The sequence below is a fragment of the Chinchilla lanigera genome, unplaced genomic scaffold (assembly GCF_000276665.1).
Source record: "Chinchilla lanigera isolate Chin_1 unplaced genomic scaffold, ChiLan1.0 scaffold00031, whole genome shotgun sequence".
NCBI lineage: Eukaryota > Metazoa > Chordata > Mammalia > Rodentia > Chinchillidae > Chinchilla > Chinchilla lanigera.
The window spans coordinates 23,005,571-23,026,078 of NW_004955432.1; the positions used below are offsets into that span (position 1 = coordinate 23,005,571).

Genomic DNA, 20,508 nt, shown 5'->3' on the forward strand with positions numbered 1-20,508 from the left:
CAGCTATCCCCTTCTCAGCGTCAGGATCCCCCAAAGATGTGCATGCAGTGCACATTAGTCCACCAACTAGAACTCTGCTGAGGATGAAGAATCTTGCTAATCTACATATTTTGACTTTTTGTCATGCACATTCTTGGTGGGTTCCTATTTCTCCACAACCTGCACATTATCAACCTACTTCTCCAGTTGCTCAGGAGACTTTCTGTGCACTTTCAACAGGAATTATAAAGGACAGTACCTTGCAACCTGAAGGTGGCAGGGAGCTCTTCTAGAAATGATAGGGTGAAAATATAGAACTTCATTCAAACTGTAGAATATCGATCACTGAAAAGTTTTTTTCTTTTTTTTAACTTACCTGCCTCTCGGTCCCTGATACAGTAGTCTGGAGAATTCTCAAAATACACAAGGTCATTTTTCGTTGGTTTCTTGAACCTCTTATTAGCCACTGTGAAACCGGTGCCATCCTGGTTCATGACCACTTGGATGGCCCCATTGTACTTCCTCCAGAGATAGTCACCCGTTTTTCTGAAGTCGGCCATGGCCAGCCAACATGTCCTCAGAGTACACGAGCCGCTCACACCATGACACTTGCACTCTTGCTTCAAGAACCGCTTTACAGCCTGCGGAAAAGACAGGGCAAGTTCAGTGAAGGAGGCCTCGAGCGTGTGACAGTGCCATAACCTTCCTTACCTCCACACAGGCAGGAAGTAGCTTCGAGGATGCTGCATCCTGGGGCTCATGGCTGAAGATGCTGGAGAGTCACTGGCCACTTGCTGGTCTTTTAGCCACAGTGTGACTGTGACAAGGGGCAGTGGGTAGAGCGTGGGGGCAAGAGCCTAACTGGGAGCCCCACTGGCTTTCAAAGTAACAAGAAGCTCACTCTAACAGGGTAAGTTGCCAGTTGAAGAGTAAGGGAAGATATTAGAGTATTTTCTAAATAAATATAGCTTTATTATTTTAAAAAATGTAGGGGCTGGGGATTTAGCTCAGTGGCACAGCACCTGCCTGGCAAGCACAAGGTCGTGAGCTTGATTCCGGGTACTGGAAAAAAAACAAAAAAATAAAAAAATATATACCATTACATATTGAGTGTCCTTCATCCAAAATGTGTGGGACCAAAAGTGCTTTGAATTTTGGATATTTTCAGATTTTGGGATATTTGTATACACAAAATGAGACGTCTTGGGGATAGAACCCAGGTCTAAATACCTTGTGCAGTGGCCTGAAGGTGATTATATATAATATTTTAGTGTATCTGCATTTTGGCTATGACCAATCACATGAGGTCAGGTATGGAATTTTTTATTTATGGCATCATGATGGTACCCAAAATATTTTGGATGTTGGATTTCAGATTTTCATATGAAGGATGCTCAACCCGTACCAATTTAGATTAGTTACAAATCTGTAACCAAATTAGATTGCCAAAGTAATTGCTAAGTTTGCATCTGTCAGTAACCCCCAAACAGTAACTGTTAGTACTGATGGAGTGCTTCCTATGTTCTACGCAGACTGGGAATGCTATATACTCTATCCCAGTCACTTTACACATTGCAGTAGTCCTGTACTAATGTTTTAATTTTCCAGATGAGGAGCAAAGTAGAGAGGGTAAAGCTCTTGCGTGAAGGTACAAAGCCAGTAAAGGATAGAGCTAGGCTGTGCTGACGCAGATTATCCTCTAACTCTAACAAAGAGATTTCACTTAGATGATGGGGCTGAACTTGTTCTGTTCTTTCTTTGAGAGGAAGCAAAGAAAATTGGGACAAGCCCATCTTGGCTGGCTCCAAACACAGAAGGGTGTGAGGCCTGTGGACAGGAAAGGGTCACGTGGGCCCAGGATTTTTCAGGGTAAGTACCATCTGCAGAATGATCGGGTGAAAGTTATCTCACCGTGGCCATTTGTCTTGGCTTGTCCAAGGAAAGAGAGCTATTAGCATTCATGCTCTGAACTGTTCTTCCCATTTTACAGGTGAGGAGTCAGGGATCAGGGAGGAGTTGTGACCTGCTCAAGCTCCAGGACTGGGATATGGAATGGCTGGACGGGAACCCAGATTCTGAAGTCTTACCAACTCACAGTACATGCAAGAAAGTGGATTTCTTCCAAGTTTTCTCTATAAGCATACTTTCTGACTAAAAACCTCGTTTGTTTCCTTTTTTAATTATTTCAGTCTTTTCACAGGTGATGTTAATATTCTGTTCATCAGTTTCCCAAGGTATTATAATATTGAAAAAGCTTTTAATATTGTACTGATTATTAGGCCTGTGACCACTGGACACGCAAAGCCATTAGGTAGGCTGTGGGGAGATCAGTAGCCTTAGAGCCCTTCTCCGACTGTGGTGTTGTCCTTCTGCTAAGTAACAGAACAGCAGGGAGACCACGTGCTGCTCTGGTTGCATCCCAGCCTGCAGGGTATCTGGGGTGAGAACACAGGCAAGTGTCTCCTTGATGCCATTCTCCAAAGTGCTATCCAAATGCAATTCTCAGGCTAACTACTCCCTAGAACTGGAATTAGGAGCTGCAACCCTGCTCTGCCCGCTGAGGCTGTGCTGGATGTGGGTGCAGGTGGCTCCTTGCAGCTCATGAGCTCACCTGTCCCTGTCACTGCCCCTGCTCCCCCACAGTATCCCAGGCTGCCCCTCCCAGTGGTCTCCCAGGTAACTGCGCCCTAGTGCTCAGACTGGCTTTGCAAGTTCCACAAATTCAGTTTCTGACTAAGGCTACGGTAGAACCAGGTGTGCAGAGATGTTCTTCATTCCAGAAAGTCAGTCCCAGTTTATCCACAGGCCTAGAAATGCGTCAAAGGCATTAACGGGCGAAAGATGCAACCAGAGACACAGTAGCATGGGGAACCTAGGTTGTTCAGTCACAGGAATGCACCCACACTCTTCCCAGGCGGGGTCTTGGTGTCTGGAAGGTGTTTCCAGCTCTGCCCCTTATAGCAGACTCTGCGCTTGTTAGGCTTGAGCTCTGTTCTCAGCACGAACCAGTCTTGGAACCACCGTGGAGTTACCAGGACAGAGAAGCCAGCGGGAAGAACTGCATCACCTTGGGCATGGTACCTGAGCATCTCTGAAGGATGGACTTTCTCTTTGGCCCCACATGTCCACCTCCCCACACCTGTATAAGCTGGGCATTGTGGCTGATACGGCTATTTTAGTTTCTCTCTAGATGTCCATTTTTAAACCTGAAGACAATAACATCTGTGTAATACAGTAGGTACTCCATCTATTCAACATGTGTTCTGTAGATTGAAACTATTTTGGGGGAAAAAACAGAAAATTCTGAGAGGCACAGCTTGAATTTGCATGTGCCAAGTACCACACTAGCTCCACAAGAACGAAGTGTGGTGCCAACGTGCCCTGCTGTGCCCTCTGCCCTCTCCCGCACCCTCGGTCTCTCTCCAGCAGTAGTTGTGTGAGCACTGGTCATGCACGTCTTATTCGTGTACTGGGCGGCCTAAGTCTGTACTGAAGATGAACATATTTTTTCTTATTTTTATTCCCTAAGCTATGCAGTCGAACAACTATTTGCATACCATTTGCATTGTATTAGGTATTATAAGTAATCAAGAGATGATCAAGTATATGGAAGAATATGCGTAAGATATGCAAATCACCTATCGTTTTATAGAAGGGTCTTGAGCATCATCTGATCTGAGTATCCACGGGGGATCCTGGAGTCTACCCCCACAAACACTGAGAAATAACTCAGAGCTGCACAGCCAAGCGCAGTGCTGAGTCAGGGCTGCATTCCATTATCTCTGACCCAGTATCACAGCCTCTCTGTCAATGAAGTGTGTTTTTGGAGTGAAGTCTGGAGTTTTTCTGGCTACCAATACCAATACTCATGCTCTCCATGCTTACAACCATTCCACCTCCTCCATCAGCCCTCCCGCTTTCTGAGGGTCGGGGTGGGGCCCGAACCTTGCATTCTCTTGTTCCAACCTGGACTAGCCCCGCAGCGGAGGCTCGACACCATGCTCTCCTCCGGGGACACGCTCTCTCCTAGATGCCCCTCCCCAACCCTTTCAGTTATTCTTTCCCTTTGCTGTAGCACATTCTTGAGTAACTCCTTCAAGGGACATGGAGAATACATTTTCTGAATTCTTGCACGTCAAAGATGTCTTCATTCATCCTTTACACTTGATTAATAGCTTGGCTGGGTATAGAATTCTGCAGTGAAAATAATTCTCCCGCAAAAGTTTGAAGGTAGAGCCGTGCAAGCTTTTGGCCTCTACAGCTGCAAGTGGGAAGTAGATATCTGACTGGTTCTTTGAAACCAGAGTTGTTTCTGTTTTCGTTTTACTTCCCCTTATTCTTGGTGTTCTGAACTCGCACTCTTCAAGAACCTTTCCCCATCACTCCTGCCTAATGCCCAGCAGACCCTTTCAGTCATGACTGTGGTGTTCTGAGGCCTCCTCGAATATTTTCCTCTCCTTGTTTTTTGTTTGTTTTTGTTTTTAAAGTTCTTTTTGACATTCTAATCAGTTGCCAAACTTTCAGAATGGATTATCTATGTCCCTTATAATTTCTCTTACATTTTTTAGGACTTTCTTCCTGGTTTCATGAAGAAGAAATTTCATCAGAGTAATATTTCTGTCTGTCCCAATCCCCATACTCATTTTTCCCTAGAGGAAGATAAGTGATTTGTCCAAATGGTGGGCTTGGAGGAAGACCTAGTGCTTCTCGGCCTGGGCTCAGACTGGGGAGCGCCAGCCAGCGGAGAGCCATGAGGATCAGCTCCCACCATGCAGCCAGCGCGTGACGGCGCGCTGTCAGGGAGCACGGTGCTTAAGCCGCTAGTGCAGCTTTTCTCTAGTAGTGAGACAGACACGTTTACTCCACCTATTCTGTACTCAGTTTCAAAGTCAGGTGGGAAAGAGGGGAAGGTTTAAGGTTTGTGGACCTTAAACACCATTTATGTTCTGTGTTTTCTGTTTTACTTTTGGAAGGTTTCTTTGGCTTTCTCTTCTAAGTTCTTGTTCTCAAGTTGCCACTATTTTCATTCTTATTTATGGATGCCAATATCTTCTTGACTCTCTTGTGAGGCTTTTAAAAAATTCTCGGCTGGGCACAGTGGTGCCCAACTGTGATCTAGCTACGTGGGACGCTGAGACAGGAGAATGGCGAGTTTGAGGCCAGCCTGGGCAACATAGGGAGACCCTTATCTTTTTAAAAAAAAATTCTGTTCTTCTCCCTGAATTACTGATTTTTCTTCTGGGATCATTTTCCCTGTGATTTTTGGTCTCTGTCATTCATGTTGCTGAATTTAATCTAACATGGTAATCCTTGGAGAGTCTTTTCCAGGAAGTGGTAAAAGGTCTTGGAAATTCTGGTTGTGTGAGCAGAGCTTGTGGATCAGAGAAGTTTGCTTGGTTAGTGGACAGGACACAGCCCATCATACTGGGGACTTTTAAAGACAGAAAACCTGGAAGGTAAAATGCCATATTTCCAGGAATTCTGCTCCTGTTTGGAGGGAAAGTAGGGTTCCTGATTCCATCCACGCATTTTATTCATTCACCCCAATTTCCAGGCGTATGTTCCTCTCCAGCGCTTGTTCGTCTGTGAGACCGTCTCAGGCCACACGCACCCCCCTCAACCTGTTGCCACATCTGTTTTTTTCCCTCATCTGCTTTTATACTTCTAGACTGGGGCTTCTCCCTCTTTGTTAGCTGCACTTTCTTCATCTGCTTTCCAGAAATTTGTTGAGCTTTTATTTCTTTGATCTCCTTAGTGTTGGTTTAAACCATTTTTATGTCACTACTCTCACTTCAGTGAACTTTGGGAGGAAGAGGTGGAACTACGGATATCATGCCCGTGGAAATGAGATTGTATTGCTATGTTGCTATGTGTTGCTATCTGTTTTTACAATAGGAAGAGGAAAAAAAAACAAGAAAAAGAATCCACTGCAATGCTTTCCCTCTCCAGTGCGGAAGGTTGAAAGCTTCGCTCAGAATAGTTAGATCCTGATCTCTGCGCTGTCCCTTGAAATCTTTCCTAAAAAGTCTCTTGTTCTACTTCTGCTTCCCAATTTGAGTCTTTTTTCCCCAGTACTGGGGATTGAACCCAGGGCTTTCACACTGAACTATACCCTCAGCCCTTTTTCATTATTTTTTTAAAATTTTGAGACAGAGTCTTGCTAAGTTGCCCAGACTAGGTTCAAACTTATGACCTTCCTATTTCAGCCTCCCATAGTGTTATGATTACAAAGCATGTACCACCAGGCCTAGCTCCCTCACTGGGTGTTAATGCATGTTGCTTTAGAGATTCATTTTCAACCTTTCTTTGAGCTTCTCTTTTCAATTTCACAGTCCTCATGGCTCATTACATACAAGAACAATTCTGTCTTATGTTTCTCTGCCCCAACTTACTGTCACAATATAATGAGGCATTATATTCAGCAGGTTCTTACCGTGTGTCAAACCACACTAAGTATATTTACTATTTTATTTAATCCAGATATGCATATAAGATATATGCTATAATTATGCCATTTCACAGATGAGGATATTAAAACACCTAGAAGTAGAGGTCTTTAGGCTATAGTGAGATAACCCAGGGTTGTCTGACACAAGTCTGGGCATCAAGTCACTGACTAGTGGTTTTCACACTGTGGTTCGCCAACCCTAGGGTTCTTATTCCCCAGATTTAGTGAGTTCTACTACACATTTTTATAGTGTTTGCATATTTAATTGTACTCTGAAAAGAGTTTTTGCCACTTATAAAGGCAAACTTCCCCCCAAAAGAATTAAGCTGTGATTTCTAAATTTAGCTTTTCTGAAAACTGAGTCCACATAGCCCCTACGGTGTCTTAGGTCAATTTCTTTGCAGAACATGAAATTTTTTTCTTGCAGGTACCTGCATTTTGCTAAGTTTACAAACCTTGCATTATGACTACTAATTCTTTACCTATCAGACAAAAAAGCCACTTACTTTATACTGTGTGAAATATTTGTCAATATAACAACTGATTTTGCCTTAAAACCCTGTTTAGGATTTACTTTAGATCTTTGTATGCTGAGTTTAAACTACTTTATTTAGTTAAACTTGAGCATTTAAAGAAATGTTAGTACTTTTTAGATTGGTATATTCCACAAAGCAGCTGACATATTTCTGTTCTTATGTCAATTTTCCTGAGGGAAACACCCATTAAGAACTTATTATTTAATTTTCAGATGCTGGCTTAAAGCCAAGTACATCTATTAACAATTAAATCCTTTTGACAGGTCTGCATCTCAAAGACAGGAGTTACTGAAAAGTAGACCAATTTATACCTTTCAACCACACATGCTCTGGAACTAGGAAAGGAAGGAATATTTATTAGCAAACTGTGCAGTTGATTTGCTTATGCAAACATTTATTAACTTCAATACTCCATTATGATTTCTTGAGCAGTCATTATTTAAAAACTGACTGTGGGTGGGCTTAGCCAGAAAATATAAAATGTGGAATTGATATCTATGGAACTCAAGAACATTATTGTTAACTATACATATATAATTAACTAATGAGGCATGTCTAAGAAATATTTTCCAATAGTAATAGAACTTTACACGCAACTATAATAATTTTGTTAAGGGTTATTCCTTGTTTGGGACTTTAATCCTTGTTATTTTTTGATTCATATGATGTATCAAGATCTACAGTATTGAGCATATCCTATTTAGGGTCCAATAAGATAGGGGTGAGACTGGCAGAATTGACCTGAGTTTTCAAAATGCGTTTAATTTTATTAAGTAAGGAGACCAATCAGAAAATCTGCCAAGTGCAATCTGTGCCCAATAAAAATGCTCCAGATTATTGAAAGGAGGGCTGGGAGGAATAGGAGGTTAATGAAGTCCGGCTCTGTGACAGTTTGGTTTCATGACTTTCTTTCCTATTGATATTCCTCACTTTTTAAGAGTGTGATCTCTTTTTAATCATGCCCCAGTTCTCTGAGGTCAGGTTCATTACTTGTTTATTATTCGAAGTGGTATCAGGGGATCTCTTTGAAGTCTTTATTAGAATTCAGATTTCCTTGCATGTAAAGTTGTGCTTACATCTTACACAATATCCATTTGTGTTTACTTTGGAGGCATTTCCTGTGCGTAGGACTTAGAAGGGTCTTTTATTGTCCCAGCAACTCAGTGGGCCACATTCATGGGTTTTATGGTTCTCCGAGCCTGCCTTGGGTGGGGTTGTTTGGGCAGGGTGTGCAACTAAAACCTCTGGAGTCCCCTTGTCCTTTGAGCTGCTCCATGTGACCGGGCATCAAGTGAAGATGCAGCTTCAGATTATTTTGAGTTAGCAAATGTATTCAATTAATTGCTAATTCTGGCTACCATGTTAGAGCTCGACTCCTCATAAACAAAGGTAGATGATAATGGCACCTACCTCCTGCTTAAAAACCCGATACTGTGTGCATCTGCTTTATTTTATATTGCAACCCTGGTTAGGTTTGCTAAAGTGTTAGAAGCAGTTTTCTGATTTCAGAGTCCTACTCTCCATAGTGCCTCAGTCAAGCTGGTATCCTTAGCTAAGCACTCCACAAGTGCACTAGCCAATAATAGTATTAAACAGCGTGTGAAAATACAGTACAAATATCAACATAGTGCCATGTGTGAATTTTTCTTTAAAATCCAGAAGCTTACTATATTGTGCCTTACATTTAAATTTAAGGCTAAAAATGAAATCCAAGGAGATAGTGATCTCACAATTTTCCTAGTAAATCTACTTTGTGAGTCATTAATTCAAAAATTTCACAGAAACTTTAAAATTTGATTTCCTTCAATCTACCAAAGTGGACTCTAGGGAAAGTAAATGCATAAAAATTGCTCATTGAAATCTCTCCCCATTATCCAATGTCTTCTACTTGTCTTCCCAGTGATACCCGAATGCCTCTACGTGACGGTTAAGGGTTTCCAGACATGGCCGAGACTCAGTTCCAGCCTCAGCTCCCACCAGCCCTGTCTTGCACTCTACCCGAGGTGCCTCATCATTCCCCCACTTTGTGATACACTCTGTCCTCCAGGATCTCTTTGTCTTCGAGCCCCTTCATCTTGAAAGGTGTTGGCCTTTCTTGGCCATGGGAAATCTGATCTTCAGCTCAGACACCCAGTTCTTTACCTCATGGCCGGCCCGTTTGTTGACTATTCTATAATTCCACTCAGCAGAGCTTGCCTTGCAATAACACTGCTTTTGTCTCCCTGAATAAAAATTAGTTTCCATGATCAGGGATTTCTGTGCCTTATTCTTTTTTTGTTTTACATCCAATTTAGTATCCAAAATGGTGACTTTCCCAAAGTAAATGCCTTACTAAATTATCTGTTGAGCCAAAGGTAGTCCAATGACACACAGAAATAGTGCTTTCAAATTTACGGTGCCATTAGTTGGAACTTTGCAAATCCCCCAGATAAGGTCGAGTTTCTTTGGGTATGCTTATAACAACTAGCAGTTCTATTTTCAGCTTAAAACTTTCTCCCTATTGTTAAAAATGAGTACATGTTAATTTTAAAAAACTGCGAAAACATACTAAGGGGAAAAAGTCATCAATAAAACTACCTTTCAAAGGAACATCTGTTATTCTTTTTATTAAGGATAGAAATACTGCTTATTTTTTCATAGAAACTCTCAAAACAGCTAATATGGAAACACAGACAAGTGCCTACAGGCAAACACAACCGAGTCTGAATGCTCAAGTTCAGTGTTTCAGGATTACATGACTGTGGGTTAGTCACTTCCCTTTGGCTGAGACCTAGTTTCTCACCCGAAAAGTGGAAATATTAATACTACAGTGTTTTGTATTCCTATGGGGATTTCAGAAAGATCCTATCAGAAAACAGTTGAAAGTACTCTATAAACTAGAAAATATTCTTTGCCTCTTTTATTAGTGTGACAGACTGTACAGAAAATGAGTGTATGGATAGATGGAATGGTCTGACTGAATTCTGAGTGACAGTTCACATTGGGTCATGCCAAGCTTTCTTTCCTGAGTTACAAACAACCTTCACTTCACGAACAGGAAAGGAACTAACTTTTAGTGAGTGTCTAGTATATGCCACATTATCTGTTATATCCTTACACTTGTGTTCCCATAAAACCACATTTACCTTTGACATTGCTGATGAGAACAACTGAAATCCAGTCAGCAAAGTCACTGTCATTGCACAATTAACGCTAACATGGATCTGATCTCAAATTCTGGGTTCTTTCTGTCTTCCCTATAGTAAGAGACACCTTTTGGAGAAAACATTTTTATGGATTTCTCTTATTCTTCTGGAAATTTCTAGAATGGCTTAATGGGCAGTATTTGATTGGATACATGAATTATTTTGATACAGATTCTCTTAGGAAAGCTTAGTTACAATTATTTCTTCTTAAAAGAGAGTGGACGAATTTAAAAGCCTTTTACAAGCAAGTGGAAAGGAACAGTGCTGAGCAGAACCTTTTGCTCGTCACTTACCAAAGCCTACCTCCAAGTTTCATTTGGAAGTGTGCACAGCATGGTTTCTTTAGACCTGGAAAGGGTGGCTGAGGGAAGCCACGAAACTTCCTTCTTGAAAAGCATGTTTGTTTTTGAGCCAGGTAGATTTATCTTTTCAGTTCTATTTGAAAGTAGAAGACTAGACTCAATCAAAGATGAGTCTCAAGTGAACAAGGAAACTGATTTAAAAATGACAGCGTAGCACAGAAGATCTAAATGATATTACAGTGCAGAGACACATGAGGGTGCTCTAACCAGCTGCTATCATGAATGAACTGAACTGATCAAGTACTGGGAAGACTAAGATCTGGTATGAATGCCAATATTCAATTCTTTTAGTATTGGCTGAACTGAACAATCTTTACAGGATAATTTTTCTTTTAAATAAAAGGTATTGGCCTCTTTACCATCACTACTCCCACTCTGAAAAGTAGAAGTTCATATTAGACAATTTGGTAAATACTAGGAAGCATAAAAATGAAGGAGGAGGAGTAGGAACAGGAGGAGCAGGAGGAGAAGGAGAAGGAGAAGGAGGAGAATAAGGAAGAGGAAGAGGCAGAGGAGAAGAAGAAGGAGAAGCAGAAGGAGAAGGAGAAGGAGAAGGAGTAGGAGGTGGAAGAGGAAGAAGAGGAGGACCAGGAGGAGAAGGAGAAGGAGGAGAAGCAGAAGCAGGAGCAGGAACAGCAGGTGGAAAAAGAGAAGGAGGAGAAGGAAAAGGAGAAGGAGAGGTCGGGGAGGAGAATAGAGTGAGGTGGGAAAAGGAGAAGGAGAGGTGGGGGAGGAGAATAGCTCTGTAGCATCCCTAGCAGGCTGGGGTTTTCTAGAACCAGGCCAGTTGAAGGCTTTAGCTCAGGAGGCCTGCCTTCAAACAAGAGCCCAGCCTGTTCTCATTTTGATTTCACAGACCTGCTGGTCCAAAGGGGGAGTAAAAAATGGGGGTCTAATGACCGCAAAAAGAGAATTAGAGATGCATGTTTATCTCAATACATTCACTCTCATTAAAGTTCATATTCACTGACATCATGCATCTCCTTGAAAACGTCTGCCCACCCACCATTAATTAAAGCCACATTTTAAAAAGTCAGCATGTGCACTTTTATTCCAATCAAAAGTAGCCTCCTAAGTTTTGCAGAGTAGGCAGGAGAATATCTGAGGCCTGACAGCTGTTCACCTCTACACAGTGAATAATCATGTGATTTACATTAAAAGTTGTGTTTATTCAGGGCCTAGAATATAATAGCTAAGATCTATTGTCTTAGAGTTGAAACATTCAATATCTATGCCCTATTATACAAAATTAACATTTATTTTGATAAGTCAACATTCTTTTGGGTACAGTGTAAGACCACATGCCTTTATCTTTCTGAACAGAAGAATCTAATTGTATGCCCTGTTGCAATAACTAAGCAGCACACTCCTATCAAAGACACCACACTTTATAACTTATACATGTGCTATCAAGGTCAGAACAAAGGTCAATATAAATTCTTTTATCTAAGTCATTGAACAAACGGCATTTACCAACACTCACAGGATTGCACAACCATAGTCTGTATTCTTGGCAGTGGTCAGTATAAGTTCATAAATTCATGAAAATAAATAATGTTTATTTTTAAAAGTTTAAGAGAGGTACTATTGGTAAACAGTTCAGGTCACATCCATCCACTGCTAAAGCAAAAGTTATCGCCTTTGAATTTCCTATAAATGATATTTGTTCTTTCCAGATCCAAACAAATCTGCATTCTTTTCTCTTATTTTTTATATTAAAGCTTCCCTGGGGCTTTTCACTATTATGCTGATCTTTCCTTATAGGTTAATATCATGCACATTTTAAGTTGTGTTGATAAAAGGCAAATTATGGTTATCTTGTTCCACTGGCAACTAGATTATTCTATAATGGTTCTGACCAAGTATTTGTTTAGCTCATCCTGTTTATGCTTTCTACCCAAAGGCATGAAGTGTGACACTCAGATTCTCCTGTTTTTCTGATTGGGCCGACACAGATAGACCATCCATGGATCTGAGTGCGGGCATTGAGCCCTCGTTTAATCCTGTGCAAAGCACACTTGGATTGGAGCTGAAGCCTGCGTTCTCGTCCTGACTTCTCTATTGACTCACTTGAGCACCTCGAGTGTTTCATCCAACACGTGGGTGTCAGAGAGAGACGAATGACCAGGCACCCCACCCAGGAGGTTTGTCAGGGTGGAAGAAGAAGGGGCTGTCTTCCTCTTGCTCATCCAGTACCAGAAATTCCCACTGAGGGGATTTTACGAGCTGGAGATGGGTCTGGTTTTAAGAAAGAATCTTTAAATCTGGAAGAACCCAATGAATCATGCCTAATGAATCTTTCATGAAACATTTGGGAGAAAAACTCTGAGTGTGTGTGTGTGTGTGTGTGTGTGTGTGTGTGTGTGTGGTACTAGGGATTGAGCCTGGGCCTCTGCACTAACATCCACAGCACCCTTTTAAAATTTTTTAAAAATTCTGAGACAGGATCTTGTTAAGCCATTAAATTGTCCAGGCTGGGTTCAAACTTGTCATCTTCCTGCCTCAGCCTCCCAAAGCGCTAGGATTACAGGAAGGTGCCATCATCCCTGACTTACTCTGAATCTTGATGTTGCTTAACTACAAGCATTCAGTGTACCACTCGTATGTAGGAAGAAGCACTATCCTAACCCACAGATTTCACCTCCCGCCCAAGGAGATATAGTGTCCAGAGGGACCATGAAACACTTGACTCGATGCAATGCCAAAAGCCCTGGGTGACTCCTTCGGCTCAGCTGTGGGAGGGGAGGTGGGGTGTGGACGGGGATCTTAAACACAACGGGTGTGGTATTCTTGAGAACAAACATCTCAGGACTGGGGGCTGTGGCACACTGTGACTCTACAGCATCTTACCAGCTGTAGGAAAGCGCCAGGTAAGCTCTGTCTACGTGACTCCTAAGGCCTTGCGGCCCTCAAAATGGGTACAGGTGCATTTCCATACCTTCCTGCCAGCTCTGTTGTTGTGAAGATTCATCAGGGCCCTGGCATCCTTCCCCTTCCTTTCCTTGGCGTCCACGAATGCACGGGCAAATTTGACCCCATAGTCAATGTTATCACTGCAGCCGCCCCAGTCGAAGATGCCCTTGCTGTCCTTGGCAGTTCCCTTCTTCTTTGGGTCACAGGAGCAAGATCTTAATTCTCCTTGGCTACAGGCCCTGGTGATGGCAAATACAACTCCAGCCGAGGAGATGGCGTAGACAAAGGCAGATTCCCGACTACCTGAAACACAAACGTTTTTCTTAAAAGCGGTCTGGGAGCACTAGTTCTGAGTAACTTTCACACAGTGACTGTTCAATACCAGATCTGCCTCCGACATTGGTCATCCAGAAAGACTCTTTCTGTAGCCAAGACACTCTTGAATATGAACCATCTCCAGAGAGGGATTTCCATTAATTTAGATATCTCTTAGGCAACTCTTCCTAAATACAGAGTATAAAAGAAAAAAATGCCCTTGCCCAGTTACCGGTTCAGTGAGTCTCAGACACGCATGCCCTGCATCTACCTGGAACCCTAGATGTCCCAGAACAGTACAGTGTGATGTCTCTAACCCTAGTGTCTTCATCCATAAAATACGGGAATAATATGGAATTCCATTATTCATTCCATAACGGGGTTGCGGACTCAAGATACCACAATTCTCCCTGCAAAAAGCCTTCCAAGATGGGCACTGTTGCACAGGCCTGTGGTCCCAGCTTTTCAGCAGACTGAAGTGGGAGGACTGCTTGAACCCAGGAGACTGAGGTCAACCCAGGGAAACCAAAGCAAAAAAACCTTCCAAACCTCCAGGCATTACTGAGGACATTCTTATGCATTTAATTTAGCCACAGTGAGATTTTGAATTCAGAGAAATCTAGGGGTTGAGGTGGGAGGAGGACTCAGGCAGGAACCAGCCCCTGGCGTTAACGCTGGAGAGCTTTGGCTTGACATCAACTTTCACAAGTCATTGAGAGATTGTTGAAGGCAATATGCAATATCCTTGAGTTACATACTATGTCTGACTATTAAGGTGAATTTACTTTCTTTTGGAACACCTGCACTAATCACTGGTATTGGGTAAAAGACAGTGAAAAGCTTTTCTTTGGTTTTTCTGGAAGGAAACAAATTTACCGCCTATAATTAGACTTGGGCAAGAACCCTTTGGGGTGCTTTTTTAGAATTGTTCTTTATTAGAACACAGGCTACTTTCACTTACAGGCTGAAAGGTACATATTTCAGTGCAATAACTACATTAAATTATTTTAATAATCTGTAGTAACTCATAACACGGTGTTGTGATATAGTGACAGATATAAGGCTCTTTAGGGTCCATGTGCACCTCGTTTTTCAAGGAGAGCTGTATTTCATTGTTATTAGCATGCCTTTTTATTAATGGTTCCTGCAGCAAATATATTAACAATCAAAATAGAAGCTGGACAACCTAATGCCAATGCAAGGCAGAAAGTAGAGAACCATTTGGTGATTCAGTATGTCAAGACGAGTGTGTGTGACTTTTTGAACCACACAGCTGGAGAACAAACCACCTTTTTGCATGGAAGCCCTGCTTGTTTCCGTTTGTCATTCAGTGCTGAAATTTATTATATGTCATTTGCAATATTTGCTCTGCTAGTCTCATTAAAAACCAGGAAAACATGTCCACACCACATTAAATGCACTTACCTCAGCCTTCAGAAATATCTCTCTCAAACTTCTAAGCATCAAGAAAGGACTCAGGCATGCACTACAGCCAGGTAAAATCAATGAGATGAATATGTGCTATAGGTAGCAGGCTGTACTCTCCAGAGAGGAATGTGTGGTCGTGGAGCTGTTTTACAGAGTCCTAGCTCACTATTACAGGGGTCACACCTATTCTGAGTGGAAGTGAGATGTGTGTTAAAAAAGTAACTGGTAGGTGCAAATGTGGCTTAATCTCAGGTAGCAACTTTGGATAAATACAATTTTTATTATACTCATTTACAGTATCCATTTCATGAAAATTCCTTGTTCATAGTTACCCCACTTATCTTCTAAGCTCTGGATTTAGTGTGCATGTTTAGAGATATAACACAGAGCAAAAATTCTGAAATATTTAAGAATTGAGTGAGCACTATTTTTTTTAAGGAGACAAGAGAAATCTCATGAGCTGGTCTTTCTGAGGAAAGACGCAGAAGACAGGAGTGATAATATGTCAGTGACCAGACATATTTTTACAGCAATAAAGATAAATTTTCTAGGCACAGAAATCATCTGGTGTAATTTGTAAACAATTACATTAACTTGTTGGCTGAAAAAAATCACAATCTGCTACATTTCATAAATAATTTCCAAAGCAAAAATACCACCTTTCTAAATATTTGTCATTTATTACTCAAACAGATTACTAAATAGCTAGATGTTTGTTTATTTAAGTAAAAATTTAGCACACTGTCTGACTTCTCATTTTTATCTCCAGATGTTTTAGTATCTTGTAGATAGGGCCTTAAGATGTTTTCAGTTAAGTGTTTTAGATGAATCACTGAAATGCTATGTGTGAAATAGTAGCACATCTCAAGAGTTGGCTTTGTAACAAAAGAAATTTTGATCTTGGGCTTCTTCTTAGAAAAAATGATCCTTTTAAAGGCCATCACAAAATGAAACAAAATCTAAATCAAAATGGTGATATTTGTACTTTCTATTATGTTACTATTGAAGTTTCATTTTTAGATAGCAATAAATGAAGCAATATCTAATATGCACATAGGCAAAGTTTTTGTTTGAGTTGGGGACTGTTACCTGGGAAGACAAAACACTAAAGGTCTAAATGTTTCTTAAAAGTCATGGATTATTCAACTCTTTTAAAAAATATTTGCTGTTTTTTTGGGGGGATTATTTTTATATTACAAGGATGAGACTTAATGACTCTTCTGTTTCTTAAAGCTTATTCTAGAATTCTGGAGGTATATAGTCTTGCTTCTTACAAGAACTTTTTGCAGTTATCTCTGCCTGTAACTAATGACTATATGTTGAAAGAGGAAACTACAATTGTTCCTAAACGCTGTACTTTCTTTCTCTGGCTCTCTAAAGCAAAACAGGTAAATGTTCTTTATCTCTCCCTGACCAAGGATGGGATGTCTTAGTAACTCCAGCATCCTCCCTAGAATGATGTGGCCCTTTTCTGTTGATCTTTCCTATTCATCAGGCACATTTAGGTTTCCAAAGGACAGTTCAAAATTCTAACATGCGAATTTCTCTCCAAGAAATCAGTTGTAAAAATCTAGGTTAACTTTATTGGAATTTCATGATTATTTTCAAGATAAGAGCCTTTGGGCCAAGTTTACCCTTCTTACTACCAACACAAAATTATCACTGACAGTCACAAGAGTCTGCATTAATGTCCAGGAAGGAATCTGGCCCTTCTGTGAAGAATGGAAAGAAATTGTGTAGCATGAGTATTTTAAGTTCTGAATACACTGCCAAAGCGTTCAGCTTCACCCAAAAGAAATCAGGAAGAAGTACAAGTTGGAATCTCTTATTTATCTGACATCTTAGACTAATTCAAACTAGTTCTAGTTCCTTCAGTCCTAACCTGTCTCTCTCAGCATCTCCAGCTTTTGCAGATATACCATCTTTAGAATCACTCGTCAAAATTGCTGTCTTTGATTTGTGATCTAATGAGTTTTTTTAATATGCAAACATTATAATGGATCTCGAGGTGATCATTCCATAAATGAGAAGTGCATTTAATTTTAAATCACTGGAAAATGGCAGTGAGCAGTATGATAAAGAAAAATCTTTACATACCTTTTAATATTCTGAGCCTGCAAATACATTTCAAGACTACTTGTGCTAGATACTTGCAAATTCTGTTTGACAAGTTCTAACACTCTAATTGATTCAGTGGTGAGCTAATCTAGGTGAAGTCTTAAAATTCCATGAAGCTGAAATTTACTATTATCCTTTCAAAAATTTGCGATGTCATACTGAAACTCCAGAAGGAATGCAGAAGAATATAGTTCTTAAACTGGAGAATAAAATTACAGAGTATGGCAGTAAATTAACTTTAGGGATACTCTAAGAGTGAGAGTACTACGCCCATGGGGGATTTTAGAGACATTCAGTTATGCATTTGGCCTCATAAAACCCTAGGCTGTGATGATTACATGATAGAAACACCCTCTGTTAAGCATTACCAAGTGCGCAGTCTGGATGACTTTCTTGGGAATGGGGGGTGGGGTGGGCAAAAAATAAGTGTAAAGTCCCTGCTTTCTGGGGTTCGCACATAAACTACTGTGTTTTCAGGCAGATCTCCCAGTAGTAAATTGGCCCTGTTATTTCATAGATAATGCTAATTATGCCAGGTTAGTGGATAGGTATTACTTGAAAGTATAATCCACTTTTCAATTAATTTTCTCTGATTGTACACTAGTTAGTAAAGTACTTTTAATATTCAGAACTTCACAGAAGTTTATTATATAATTAGACGTTTAAATCTTCTAAGGAAAAATAAATCTAAGAATACACGGTTCTTACTCCTATCTTTCATAAGTAATTGTACCGATTCACCATGATGAGTATAATTATTAGGTACCTAAAACATGTACTAATAAGAATATAGAGCTGGAAAATAATAGGTGCTCACTACAAGTTCATCCAGTCATTCACTATAATAAATGAATGTGGCCTACAGTACACACGGCACCAAGAAAAGTGCAAGGAATACAGGCTAATTGTTGCCCTTAGTGAATTTACAATCTATTGAAAACAGTGTTTAGTTTAGACATAGGTTGACCCGAGTGATAAACAGTAAACATTTGTCTCTGTTTCTTACTAAACACTTTCGTAGGTTTTTAAAAAAATTATGAAATCTGGCTAATAAAAGATTTAAGTATTCCATCCTGATCTTCTGCTCAAATTCTTCTGAAACATGCAAGCCCCAAGAAAGATAAAGTAGAAAGTCAAAAGAGCCCTGTGGCTGCCTTCTCTCTTCTAGGGACAAAATCTGATCGGAGGAACATGCACGGTTAAACCGACCCAGCAAAAAGTGAAAAGACAAGCACCCCGCACATACGTCATCTTCTAGGGCCGGGCCCTGGTAAGACTTTAGAAAAAGTCCTTGATTTCTGCAGGAGTCACCTGTAGAATAATACCACCCCATAGCACAAACCCACGGAATAGATGCAATACAGCAAGCGATGAGCAGGAGCTCTGCAGACCAAGCGAGCGGACAGCTGTGCCAGCAGCCCGTGGAGGGGGTCAAGGGAGGACACTCACTTCGGAGCAGGACCCTGCCGAAGAGGCTGTGGTCCCTGTCCAGGGTGTTGCAGTTCCAGCGGTGCTGGCGGAACTGGTGCTGGCACTCTGCCGTCCACTCCGCCACTCCCAAGCCAATGGCACGCATGACGTCTGGGTGTCGATGGCAAAGCTGCCGCTGGCGGCTCACCAGGCCGGGCACATTGTCACACATCACCCTAGAGGAGCCACCAGTCGCTCTCATGTACCTGTGAGGAGCCAGAACAGAAGCACGAGCAGTGCAGTAGCCAGGGTGGCTCACCGCTCCCCAGGAAAGCCAGGTTCGAAGCACTTCTCAAGTACGAATGCCCTGTCCTTTGGATGATTTTAGAAACCAAGGATGGTTTAGTTCAGTGAAAAGCAGGCAAGGGGCACAGGGGTGATCTGGTGGCCAGCTGCTCTAACTGGATTGTCTCTTCTACATAAAGCAAGCACCACAGCGTGACGCTGGGTGCGGGTGGTGGAGGCAAGGTCTGCATGCCGTCCAGCCAGAGCACTGAAAGGGGCGCGGTGTGTCTTGGGGGCTGGGGGAATATTCTTTCCCCAAGAATTTTCTGCTCTCTGTGACACCATGTGTCTGGACTTGGCTTTGAGAGGGGTTGACCTTTAAAAGCTCCTCAATCCCATTTATTTGACCTACTGTCTTAAGAACTATCTGAATCCATCTAACCAACACCTGCTGGTATCTGACATTACACTCTGCCCGGACATGCTGCTCTTTCCTTACCCAAGAATCCTTTAAATATTTCCATTTTCTAGTTCTTCTTGGCTTTTATAGCAAATCTTTGGAAAAGAATTCTTTCTATTGTTATTAAGGACACTAAATGTTTGGAAGAACCAAACAGTGTTATAGCTCCATAAAGTACTTTTTAAAAAGAAACTTTAACAAAAAATTACATCATCATCCCTACCCAGATGTTCTCTATTAGTTGTGAAATGTTTAGAAAGGTACCTTTTATATAAACCCAAGCTGCCATAGGTGTTTTTTGAAGTGATCAAACAAGGAGAATGTCTTTTTCTTGTATTTTCATTATTTTATATGATCATAAAATCGTTACAGCTGTGACTTCCAAAAAATATATTTAAGTGACAGCTGAGAGACAATGTGACAAAATGCCTGAGCAATAAATAATGTTTATACACCCATGGAAACAGCAATAGTCATTTTATTGAAAAATGGTCAGTCTGAGAAATCAGTCTTTGATTCTGTGTCAGCAATGTCAAGGCTACACACCTTCTTGTTCAAAGGAAGCTTAGGAAAGAATTGACCCTCTCCTCCCACGCAGTCTTACCTTGCTCTGTTGAAGGGCTCTGGTGCTTTCCTAAAGCAGTCCCTGCTCTAGTCTTTCCTCCAGCTGAGATTCCTTACTGTTGCCAGATTCTTTGAAAAATAGCCCACTATAACCAAATTTTCCAAACCAGTAGTTTAATATCTGTTCTGAGACTTTCAGGGAAAGGGAAATTAGAGCGTTCTCAACTTCGTCTCTTTCTAAGATCAGACAGTCCAGGGGTTCGGGAGAGGTCAAGAATATGCCTTTAAAACTTTTTCTTATGCTGATAACTGTGTTAAGCACCAAGATCCCCCCCCCCCCGCCACTATGCAAAATAAATAAATTGTAGGTCAGTGCACAAAGGACAGCAGCAAAGGTACGCCTTGGGGTGACACTTCTGAGCAGGGCGACACGGTGGACACCTCAGGTCAGTAGCTTTGCATCAAGACCACACTCTCGGGGCTGGGGATTTAGCTCAGCGGCAAA

The 20,508-nt window shown here is 41.3% G+C and overlaps 1 protein-coding gene across 1 annotated transcript in view; it reads right to left on the minus strand.

The window, feature by feature from the left end:
- Positions 1–18,960, minus strand: part of Wnt2 (wingless-type MMTV integration site family member 2) — a gene marked incomplete at its 5' end in the record, with an annotated part of 36,323 nt that extends 17,363 nt beyond the window's left edge. The window contains 3 exon segments of the mRNA XM_013515906.1: positions 356–620; positions 13,449–13,726; positions 18,734–18,960. Coding sequence (XP_013371360.1) covers positions 356–620; positions 13,449–13,726; positions 18,734–18,960 — 770 coding nt within the window.
- Between the last annotated feature and the right edge of the window lie 1,548 nt (positions 18,961–20,508).